The sequence below is a fragment of the Meleagris gallopavo genome, chromosome 6 (assembly GCF_905368555.1).
Source record: "Meleagris gallopavo chromosome 6, MGAL_WU_HG_1.1, whole genome shotgun sequence".
In the NCBI taxonomy this organism is placed as follows: Eukaryota; Metazoa; Chordata; class Aves; order Galliformes; family Phasianidae; genus Meleagris; species Meleagris gallopavo.
Window position 1 is genome coordinate 35,111,688 of NC_139409.1, and position 12,735 is coordinate 35,124,422.

Genomic DNA, 12,735 nt, shown 5'->3' on the forward strand with positions numbered 1-12,735 from the left:
TTAGTAAGTAAATGCCAATAGCAGTATGTAGGAAAGAAGCATGTGGGATTATGGAAGCATAGATACATCTCCAAATATGAATTTTAAATCTAAAAAGACATACTTAACATTACTTATGCATCTTATAAGTAATATCAGTTGGATGTTTGTGGTTGGAGGCAGTGAAAAGCCCAAAATCTTGGCACTGGACTGTGTTATCCTAGGATGGATGGGACTGTAATCCAGGATGTTTGCTGAGATCCCCATTACCCTCTGAGCACAGAGCAGGACCTATGCTTTCACTGCTTTCTCTTCCGAATGGTGTGCATTCATGGCTAACCTATGAATAATGTCAATGCAACTGAATAATGTAATTTGCAAATAAGTGTTGTGATATAATCAGGGGAAATAATAATAATTTATTTTAAGTAGTATAATTATTTAGCGAGTCTGGAAAATTAAAGGTTAACAAAAATTAAAATTATTGCCACAGTTATTGTTTTCTGAATTATGTTTTAGCAAGTTGACCATTATACATAGTAAGGAAAACTGATATTAATTTTACAGATAGTATGTGGCATTATAAATCTCACCTATGATATGCAAAGAGTTAATTATTTCTTAGATTATATTAGTATGAATAAAGCATTTACAATTTCTATTCTAAGTCTGATGTCTGATTAGTTTAAATATCTCTGAATTAGTCGAATGATGCTCTGAATATCAGGTCCCCTGTCAAGAGATTGTAATGAGTATGAGTCAGATGATTAAGGTAAAATGATTCTATAGTAAACATGAAAGCTTCAGATGTCAAGTTAACAAAGTGAAAATTCTTCCAGTAAAATAAGTAACATCAGTTGAGAGTTCAAAGGAAAGCATGGTTTCAGAGGAATAAGCAGCTTCATTAAACTCTATTAATGATCCTTGTAGATAAATTTTGCATTTAAATTAATGCCTTACTTCCAGAGAAAGCAGTATTACTGAGCTTCAGCCAGTGATGCAAAGAGATTTACATGAGCTGAACATCTGTGATTTTCTGATGACTGACCTCCTAAACAAGGGTTGGTTTTTTTTTTTTTTAGAATTACATTAGTTGCAGATTTAGTCATTCACTTTTTTCCCCATCTCTATTAAATGACAGCTGTTTGAATTAAATTCATTCTTTATCCTTACAGGGTCTTCATTCTGGTGCCTATTGGATATTGTTCCTATAAAGAATGAAAAAGGAGATGTAGTACTATTTCTGGCCTCTTTCAAAGATATAACAGACACAAAAGTGAAGATTGTCGCAGAAGACAAAAAGGAAGGTTTGTGTGAATTGAAACGAATATTGATAATGCAGTTTTTTGAGTGTCATAGTTACACTGCTCTCTTTCATGCATTGTCCAGTACAAAGATTTTCTGGAGCTCCAAATAGTAGATTAATATATATATAAATATTATATTTTATATATATGTGTGTGTGTATATAATTATCATCAATATATATGTAGTATAAAATTGATCTTATCTATTTATGGCAGCCCTGTCCATGGAAGAGGGATTGGAAATAGATGATCTTTAAGGTCCCTTTCAACAAATATTATCATATTTTTTCCTACGTCTCTGACAACCTTACAGTTATGAAAGCTTTAGGAAAATATTTTGCTAAAACATAATGTATGAGATCTTGAAGAGGAGATACTGTCTGAACTTTGTGATTTAATGGCTAATTATTTGTCTTATGTGACATGCGAATTTTCTGGATACACTTACTAAGAATTCACATTTAATATGCCAGTGATCGCTTGAAGTAGGAATGTGACTGATCATTTGTAAAATGATAGCTATTGTTTATCTGTTAAAAATTTCATAGCTGTATGCTTAGGTTTGGATGGGTTAAAGTGATCTCCAGCTTTTGATGTGAGTTAGAGTGTAAAATAAAACGGATGTTAGCTCACATTTGCTGTTACACAATTTGAAAGTTATTACTCCTTTTAGATACCAACTGTGTACTGACTGGGGAACATACCTGTGCAGGGTTGCATTATACCAGCAAATACCCATTCAGTTCTCTGTTTTGCATTGGAGATTTAGGACTTTAGTAGTTACCATGAGCGTAAGACTATTAATATATGTTTCTCTTGCCTGTTATACTCTTTGAATCATACACATCTAATTCTCTAGTTTTATGGTTTTGCTGCCCTCTTTTTTTTTTCTTTTAATAAAAAGTAATAAAGAAAAGCTTTGTTATTTATATACATTAACAATATTATATATTTTATATGCTATCCAAGACAATTCCTCTTCATTTAATGCAGCCCAAGGCAAGCCAAAAGGCTGGGAACACATGCTTTAGAGCGTAGAACTGATGTATACTTGTCTTTTCATTTGTTATTCAAGTTATAACCATGAGTGAAATAATGGTATTAGTATATGGAAATGTTGCTTTCCACCACAGCAACTGAAAGAAGCACCTTGTGGAAAAGCTTTGTCAAATACACCGTTTAATATAAGACAGGCAAGAAAGATTTAACCATTTATTAAAAATATTTGCAAGAAATATATTTTAATTTTATGTAAATCTACCTAGCAATCTTAAAATAAATTTAATGGTATATTGGTGTTTTGAAAAACATTCAATTTCTTCCTAAACAAAGTGATTGTCTAGCCTTCAGTGGTGAATATAACCTTAGAATTAACTCCCAGAAATAACTGATTCTTCTTCAATTAGTCCATAGCTACTAACAGGCATGTAGCATGTACCTCATATTAACAGAAAAGTGAGCATGTATTCTGTTTAAATGTATTAAAAATTATTTTTAATGTTCAGTATGTGAAATCCATTGCACAATGATCAATTATATTATTGGATTTTATTTTCACAGTTTATATGGCTAAATAATACTTATAATTTTTCAAAGGTTAGGAACCAAAAAGGGAATGTATAGATACTTTCCATGAGATACAGTTTTTTTTATGGTATTTTTGGTGTATCTTTTACACTTAGATTATATGTATGGGAAGTTATTCCAAGTTCCTTTAATTTCTAAGTTTCTTAGAAAGCTTACCTAAAAAAATTCCTTCATATTCCTTGTTTTCTAATTCTTTAGATCCATTGGCATTTCACCAATATTTTTTATTGAGGCATTCTCAGGTTGTATCTCCAAAAGTCTTTTCCAGGTTCACTCTCTCTCATCTTTGATACTGTTCTTCTCTTATGTAATATCTTGTTCTCTTTGTGCTTTCACGATAACATCTTCCTGAGATTTATCTTCTGGCTTAATGGAAGCTGTTTTGTTGTTTTCTTTTTACTTGTGGATTGTTTTTTTTATTTTACAGACCTCAGGAGTTCATATCCTTTTCAATTATCTGCAGGATTTTGTCTCTTTTATCTCATCTGTTCACACAACTTCAGTTGCTCCTTTGTGCCAATGTATCTGCGAAAGTCCACCTATATCCCTTTACCCAACCCAAATGCCAGAAATTGTCAGTGTTATTTTTGTTTGAATACAAAGTATTATCATAAAATATAATACTCATATAATATTCGTTTTAAATTCAAACTTAACAGATATTTTTCTTCTAGTAAAATCAGCCTTTTCAACCAGTGGATAGAACCATTAAATTTGTTCTGAGGCTTTCAGATGAGAAAAAGGGGAAAACGTGCAACAGTCTTTAAGAAGTGTTGTTACAATCAGTGATTCTCATATGCCTTTTTTTTTTTTCTTTTTCCTAAACCTAATTAACTATTCTTCTTCCTTCCCCTACCTGATTCACTGTTTATCATGTTATTAGAGATCTCAGTTTTTCAATAATGTCATTTTGCTTTCAACACTCAACATTCAACATTGTACGGAGAAGCCCATGCCTGGCCCAAGCATTTAGGATACATCTCACTAGCCCTCAACCTATTGGGAGTGCTCCTTCTGATGCGGCACATGAGGGCACATTGCAGGCAGGTTGATGGCTACCAGAACCTGCAAGTTTTGACTGGCAAGCTTTTTGCCTGTTATTTGACCCCTACACTATCCTATCATATGTTTTTTTTTCTCCCTAGGGATTACACCATCATGTTCTCCCTTGTAATTCCTGTTTTAAAGGCCCCCTTATCAAGTTAGCCTGCCTACTGGCAAAAATGCTCTTATCCCAGTAGTAAATATAAATGAAAAGTTGGACTACTCCATGGATTAAACTCAGTTACAGTGTTATGGTTTAACAGGCTGGCCTTTTCTCAGTTGCAATTAAATCTTAGGCCTGTATGAATTTCATAGAAATCGGCTTTATTTTGATTATGCATCATTTGTTGGTAGGAGGGGGCATTCTTTTCAGTGTGCCAGAAGTGAAAAACCCTGTGTCAACCATTTTGCATTTCAGATTTTTATGTAAAAAATGCCTGTTGTAGGCAGGGGTAGGTTCTTATAACAAAATCTGTAATGTGTAGATTGATTATTCTGTTTAATTACTTTCAGCTACTTCCTGACTGCTTAAGCTACAGCAGTGAGTATTCAGAGCACAAACTTTAGTTTCAGAACACCTTATGCTTCTCAGGAGGCAGTCACCTCCTGATGATGTACATTATTTAAAGCTGGTAGAATTGTTTCAGGATGCACCATGCAGTTCTGTTGATGCAGGAAGTAGGATAGAACAGTTTGACTCCTCTGCTCAAAGGAACTCCATGCTGTGGAAACCTTTGTCCTGCAATGACGCTATTACATCTTCTCTGGGATGACTTTGCTCCTGGCTGACCATCAGAGTAGGAAGGATTTGCATCTCTTGCCCTCAGTAAAGAGAAACTGCTTTTATCCTGGTTAGTGCATAAGAGTGGAAACCTAGGGGACACCTAAGTCTTTATTCCTGAACATGCAAATGAGCATATAGATGCTTTCTCTCTCCCTTTTCTGCCTTCTCTATGTGAGCAAATATGTTGTATCAGAATCTTTCAAAGTGTTGATCTTTGTGGCTATTAGTTTAGCTTTCTACCAAGTGTTAACATGAGTGGCTACTCCTGCTGCCCTCAGAACAGCGCAGGATATGTTTCGAACATGAGCAAGAAGCATCCTTTGCGCCATATGTGGAAACAAAAAAAAAAAAGAAAACAAAAAAGCAAACTGTGATTCTTAGGAAAACATTAAGAAGGCAACATGTTCTCTGAAAAATATTGTAACAGCGATAAGATATATGCATTAGCAACCAAATAGCTCATTTGACTCATTGGGGAACTGTCAATGAAATGAATTTTGAGTTTACAACACTGTGTATGATTAAATACAATTGTGTTTCCTGTAGATACCATTGGATTTTTTGGGGGGCACATACACTGTTCATGGGTATCTGTGCAAAGACCACTCTTTTTGCTATGGTTTTCCTTACCTTATGATGGGAATTTCTTAATACTTTTTTTAAAAGGAAAAACTAAATCACTGCACTTTTTACAGGAAGCCTTGCATGGTTATAAGATTGAAAGTGATTGAGAAATTCTTTAATGAATGATTTGTTGAATCCAGGTTTGAAAAGAAACGATATCCCAGCTAACATCATCTCACTGTGCAGTCATGCCACGTCTCTCCATTATTCCACCCTTAGAGAAACACAAAAGAAAATTTTGTATAGTGTGTGGAGAATACAGCAGCAGCAGAGATCATGCCACTTCTGCTGTGAGTTGAGAAGGGGAGTCCCAGGTGGAGGTAGCCTGAAATCCTGGCATTACCATTCTTTTCACAGTGCTTCAGCATGTGCATGGAGCATTATCATGGACTTCTTCAAGTCTTTCTATACCTGGAAGCTTTTAGGCAAAGAAGAGTGTCTGTTTGTCCTGTTCTACCTTGTTATTGTTGTTCAAATTAGAATTTCATTCATATATTCAGAAAGTATATTACTTTCGTGACAAAATTTTCTGTCTGGGAGCCGGTATTTCATGCTGTTTCAGCTCATCAGTGACATATAGTTTTAAATAAGGAAATAAATATAAAAATGTGTTTAGCTCCTTTGCAAAGCTATCCATTACTCTGTTATGTTAGCAAAATAAAATTTTTGTTTGTCCCACATACTTCCCTCGGACATCAAAAGATAAGAAGTTTTCTCATTATCATTGTGCTGCACCTTTACGCAAAACCTACTTACAGAACTATAAAATACATTTTTTAATAAACCTAAAAAGTTGACTTTTTTTCCAGCTAGTAGGCACTTTAGGATTGATTATCCATGTAAAAGAAGAATCATCATCACATTGTAACACACTGCTTTTCTGCAGAAATCTTCCCTGCAAGTCGTTTCAACATACGATATCTACACTACCTTCCCTAATTCTGTCCAGGTGGATGTTCAGATTTGCTGCATGTAGTGTGTTTATATGGACATATTTACAAGGTATGAAGGAAAGTCAATGTGTCTTACCCTCACCTTCAAGCTACACAAGCAAACAGAACAGCTGTGGCAATCAGGTGGTTCAGGTTGGATATAAATAATTGCATAGATTTAAAAATAAAATAATAAAGCAAGTATGGTCTTGCCCATGGTGGTTAAGTCTATCGTTTCGATACCTACTGCTGAGAGATCCAAATCTGTAGCCTCACAGCCTATTATGTGTGTTCCACTGTTTGAAGTAGAATTATTTTATGTGGATAGTTACTCAGGTGTGCATGTACTTCCAGAACAAAACCCCAGACTGTTTGACCTTCCCCCTCTATACCTCATAAAACAAAAAATACCATCAGTTAAAAAAAGCATTTGCATTTTCTTGTGGGCCTGACAAGTTCATAAGAATTCTCACGGTGTTATGAGAGTACAGTTAAGACTGACAGAGAAGAGGAGGAGTTAGTTTCTTTTCTTAGAAAAGACTTCCGAGATTGTCACAGTGGTGATTATGTTGCTATAGTTAATCTCATTTAAAAAAAAAAAAACAAAAAAAAAAAAACACCAAAACATACAAAAAAGCATAACAGAGAAAGGCACCACAAGGTGTGAAAAAACATATTGCCACTTTTCTCATCAAAGAAAAGGGAAGTTAAGCATAATTCGCAAAGCTGCTTTCTATTTTAAAGTAGGGGTTATAATCACACAGGAAAAATGTGTAAAAGTGCCAGGCAATGGAGCCCCTAATGAGCTTTTTTTAGAACACTAATTTCTTACAGCAGTTGAGGAGATGAGAAATCCTTTTGATTTTATGTTTATCTCATGTTCAAATAAAAGCATTTAAAGTGCCTTCCTGCTGATGGTTGGATTCACTGTTTTTTTTTTCCTAAGAGCAGCAATGAAAAGACAAGAATGAATCTGTCAGATACCTAATAATTTTTAAGTATCAAGAAGAAACAGCTGTATATTCATAAAAATAAATAAACTGTCTTCTTCAGAATAGTGATCTGTAAACAGATATGGAAAAGAGTGAAGGTTGTTGATAATAATCACACACATATCAAAGATGCAGCCAATGAACAAAATAGTTTAGTAAGTTTTAACATTACTTCTTTTCCTAAAGGCATTAGGAAGATCAGAAAGTAGGAGAAATCACAAACTTCATTAACTGATTTATGTTATGCCTTATTGATGTGCCCTAGTAATGGAATTGTCTAATGATATAATATCTACAAAGACAATCTGTATTCTTTGACTGTTAATTAATACAATAAAAATCTTTTTCAGCCTAAAGGGAAAAATGATAGTAGTTTGTAATGAATTTTATACTTTCCTTTTCTATCCTTGCTATGCTGTTACTAGGAGTAGAGTGGTTTTTGTTAGAGAAAAGATAGCTTTAATATCTTACATATGGTGGAATCACTGTGTGATGAAAATCACTTGCTGTGCAAAAAAAAAAAGCAGATATTTTGATTCTAAGTGCCTTATGCTCCACAATGTATGTTAATGAATAAAAGGTCTAGCAACTGGAATGTTAAACCTATGTAGGAGAAATTGGATTTGTCTAAACCAAAATATTATCAATCCAATGGCATATAAAATGGAAATTCTTATAAGGAAATTATTTTATTTAAGGAGTGACATAAAATGTAAAATCAGTATCAATAAAATGTAGAAAAAGGGAAACAACTTTAATTAAGTGTATGTATTTTGAGTGTCCCTGTAATAATTTTTACCATTCTGGAGAGAGATAATGGAGTTGAAAATGGCTTTCATCTCAGTATTCAGCAGTTAAGGAAAATGCAACTCTGAAGTTAGGTGCTATTAAGAACAAAGCTGACAGCATAAACCAATTGTTTGTCCATGTCTTGAATGTTGCATGTTATTCTGGAAGAAGAAACTACTGAAATAACTGCTATACCAGCATAACCCTGTATTACTGAGACTGCTGAAAATATTCAAAAAAACACAAACTGAAGGCACTGTGCCTGCTGTATGCAATGCAACTCAACATGGTTCTCATTCTATACCGCTGAGGCTGTTATATCTATCACCTACCAAAATAGTCTACCTTGTGCTTTGTAGCTTAAAAACCTAAAAGGCATTCAGTATGAGACACTGTGAGGACCAAGCCTTTGGTGGAAGAGTCTGGAAAATGTTGTCAGCCATAAACTAGGCAAGGATAATTTTTGCTTTCTCAGCCTGCTTTATATCATTTCTGAAGCATATTTTATTGACTACTTCGGGAGGCAGCAGATTTAACTGAATGGCTTCATCCAGAATGACTGTCTAGGTCAAGAAACAAAAGAAAGAGAGGCTTGCAGAAAGTTTTAAAAAGAACTTTAAATTGAAATGGCAAAACTATACTACAGCTATCCAAACCTATAGTGGAGACCTAATTCAACAGACTCAGCTGTTTTGCTCAGAGAAGCAGATAAGCTGTCCACTCTCATGTAGAATTAAACATTTTTTTAAATTTAGTTCATGTTTTATACAGTTTGATCATAAAGATATGAAAGTTTTAAAAAAGTTCTATAAGTATTTTCCAAACTTTTTTACCCTTCTTTGTTTCATCTGTGGCATTTTTATTCTTTTTAGGCACAAAACAAAGATGGGAAATCAGCAGTGGGAAGTATGAAACTTCTCCTTCCACTTTAGATAGCTTTCTTTTGAGTTTTAATTTTTGTTTTGCAGTGTAGATTTAAAAAAAAATCACATTTTATCTTCTTTACTGACATAAAAAATCCTCATATGAATAGGGTTTTTCTATGGATCAATTGAAGCTTTCTTCATGGTGAAGTTTGGAAAGTTTGGTGTTCTAATTTTTTCCCTATTTGTGATTCTACTCTGAAGAGACAAAAACAAATCAATTTTCTATAATTCAGATCTTTCATAGACAGGTTTCAAGATTTAGCTATTTTGCTTGTTATTTATTTCTGGCTGCAGTAATTGTTTTTTTTTTCCCCACCTAATTAATATGCATTGAACTGACTTTAATTAAACTTGTTTGACAGATAGCTTATTTCTTTACTCTCATAATTTCTTTTTTTCAGAATAATAACGGATTGCAAAATATTTGCTTTCATTTACCATGGCACCAATTCTCTGTAATTCCTTCAGAGTCACGGGAGTTACTTTGAATTTACTGCTGTAAGAAGAAAAAACGTGATGTCATGATTTACAATTACAGATATCTGAATCGAGGGAAAAACCACAAAGCTTTTAAAACAGTGCTCATTCTTTACTCTAATGGATTCCATGTCATCAAGAAACGTGTCAAGTGATTATGCCTGTGATCGTGTGAAAAGAAAATTAGAAATCTAGAAGCATCTAATTAAAAATTGCATATTACTACTAATAAGCAGCTTTTCAAGTTAACACATTCTGATATTGTGGTTTGTTTTAAAATGCAAAGCAATACAGTATTTTGCTTGTTTGTTTAGATTTTGTTTTGATTCTGCATTTTGTTTTGTTTTGTTTTGTTTTAAAAAATAAATCCAACTGCTCCCTCCCCCCCCAAAAAAAAGAAAAAAAAAAGAAAATGTCAGTAGCTCAGTTCTCAAAGATTGAAGTGCAGTTTCCTGATGTTTAATGGACTCTCACCTCTATTCTACAGACAAATGGAAAGGAAGAGGAAGAGCAGGGTCACATTTTGATTCAGCACGAAGACGAAGTAGAGCTGTCCTTTATCATATCTCTGGACACCTACAAAGAAGAGAGAAGAACAAATTAAAAATTAATAATGTAGGTGTGATTCTTCTTTTTTTTCAAACATACTTTGTACTGTCATTTCTTTTTTAAAAAACAGATTATTAGAGGTCAGTAGGCATCTGAAGAATGTCTTCATCATAACTTTATTTTAACAAGATGAGTAAAGCATACTTACGTTCATTTCTGTTTACTTCAGTATACTTCATGTGTCAATAATGCATTTATTTATTTTACCTCAGGAACATCTCAATATTAAGTTAATCAGAACTGTTTCTCAAAAACAGTCTTTCTTAAAATCTCAGAACAGTATTTAGTTTGTTGTTTGTATTTTACTAGTATCAAAATGGTCTACTTCAAATCAGTTCCTACTTTATTCACCTGAACATAAAAGTTTAAAATGTAAGTAAAAAGACAAAACAGGGGGAGGAATTCTAAGTTAAGGGAACTGAGATAATGAGATACATACAGTTTCAAAGTAGATCAAAGAAAAACAGTGTCCTGATTCCATTTGCTGGTGGTATCATGATCTCCTAACTGCAGAGAAAAATATTTGTTAAATGTGTTTAAAAGTCTTTGATAGTTCCTTTTTATCTTGAGGAAAAAGCAGACCAAGGATATGTATTGTGATCACCCTAAAAAGCTGATCTTTCTGCCGCCTTTTATTGGTTACCAAAATTAAGGAACAGTGCAGACACATTACAAAATTAGAAATTAATAGCAGAAAAGTCTTGGTTAGACTGAAAACATGAGAATACACAGAAGATAACATACAACAGCATACACTTCAAAACAGTGTAAATGTTAAATGTTAAAAGCTGTTGTAATATAGAAATATGCTAAAAAAGATTAAATGTTAAAAAAAAAATCTTAAAAAATGTTTTAAAAATTTAAATGTTAAGTAAGTGGAAGAATTTAAGAAAAAAAAAAAATACAAACTTTGGAAAATATGACCATAGCTCTGTGATTAAGAACGGATTGACACTAACAGCAACGAGAATTCAGTCCTTCTGATTCATGAATGAAGAAGGTAGGGATGTCGGTACTTCAAAAGAATCGCTCAAAGGAAAAAGCTATGATAGATGAGGCAAATGCAATCAAGTGTGCAGTCATGCAGTTGTTGTTGTTTTATATTCATTGTGAGTACCATTATGATCAGAAGTAATCTTAACTCGTGAATAAGTGACACTTGTCTTGTGAGTCTTCATAACTGGAACAGCATTAAACAAGCATAATGACAGCAAAAAAAATTTATTAGTGAATAAAACCAGACTGTTGATGAAGCATATGCTGCTTTTTATCAGGGTAAGAGGTTCTGTTAAAACCCCGGAAAATGAAAGCTAAGTATTTATAAAATTTGTGAAGAGAACCGAAGTCTTTAACAGAGACCTTTGCTACTTTCACAATAAGACCTCAGGACTCAGGATGAAATGAGGCATTATCTAGCAGGGAAGGCAGACAGATCTTAAGTCCTATTATAACGAGTCTACATCAGTATTTTGTTTTAGATCAAGAGAGTAATTTTCAAGAAAATTAGATAGTTATTTCTACTAATTTTGCTTTGATTTATAAATGCCTCAGGGTTCATGAACTGTACTCATTCAGAGGAAACTGAATGAGAAAAAACTGAAAAAACTTTCTGACAGATCTAGAAGTATGTGTAGGAAGGATATTTTGCCTTCAGTACCATCTATTCCATTCTATACCTTCACTCTTATTTTGTCCTTATGTATACAAAGCTTTAGCCTGTCTGGTAGAAAACTGTTGCCATTTAGCCACAGTTCACCCAACAGAAGAAGAAATATTTTGCTAGATTCAGTCCCTAGAGTAAAATATAATTTGCCAGATTCAGTCCCCTTCTGATTCAATGTAATTCATTCCTTATTAATCCTCTTCCTGCCCCAACATTCACAAAAGATATTTCATTTTCAGAAACATTTTTCTAAAGAAGTGTGAGTACCATGTAAGGAAGAAAAAGATTTTGTTAATGCTAGTATTGAGATAAGACAATAAAAAATAGTGTAAAATACACTTCTTTAGGGAGACTGTAAATTTTCAGTAATGTTTTATTTCTTTATGCACTTTTTCTCTAGGACCAGAGCCTCATTTCAATGAACTTCAGACAGCTGAGTTTTTGTGATTAGTTCAATGGACCCTTGAGGTTCCTAAAATAACTTGCTGTGTCAAACTCTGTGGAAAGCTAACTCATGTATCTGTGAAGCTGTTATGAATCCTCATATATTGTCCAGCTTGTTTAGGCAGCCCTAATTTCAGCTCAGGACAGAAAAAATATTTTTCACATGCCTGACTCTCTCAATTTGCCTTGTATGTATATGAGGTTCCTATAGTTAAAAAATTTATAATCAATCACATTTATAGAAGCAGCTGTGATGATCATCTTATGCTTTAAAATATTTAGTATGACTTTTCTCATACAACCTGAAGGCAGCCCCAAGTGTATAAATCATGCATGTCAAATGTGAGTTGCAAGCAAATTCAAGCAACTTTCGCTTGAAGAGTTAATGAAATGTACAGCTAAAATGTGATATTACTACCATAATTACTTCATTTTTTATGATAGTGCTCTATGCCATGTTTTACAGCCACTTTTCACATTTGAAAATAATGCTGCTTTCATTCTGAAAATGAGATATGTTTAATTTGAAGTGCAGGTCTGAGTTTGTTTCACTTGTTCATAAATCTGTACTTAATAAT

General features: G+C 33.4%; 1 protein-coding gene across 1 annotated transcript in view; it reads left to right on the forward strand.

The window, feature by feature from the left end:
- Positions 1-12,735, forward strand: part of KCNH8 (potassium voltage-gated channel subfamily H member 8) — a 160,245-nt gene that overhangs the window by 70,084 nt on the left and 77,426 nt on the right. Inside the window, exons 3-4 of the mRNA XM_085226327.1 lie at positions 1,155-1,286; positions 9,929-10,056. Coding sequence (XP_085082453.1) covers positions 1,155-1,286; positions 9,929-10,056 — 260 coding nt within the window. The remainder of the gene's footprint in view (positions 1-1,154; positions 1,287-9,928; positions 10,057-12,735) is intronic.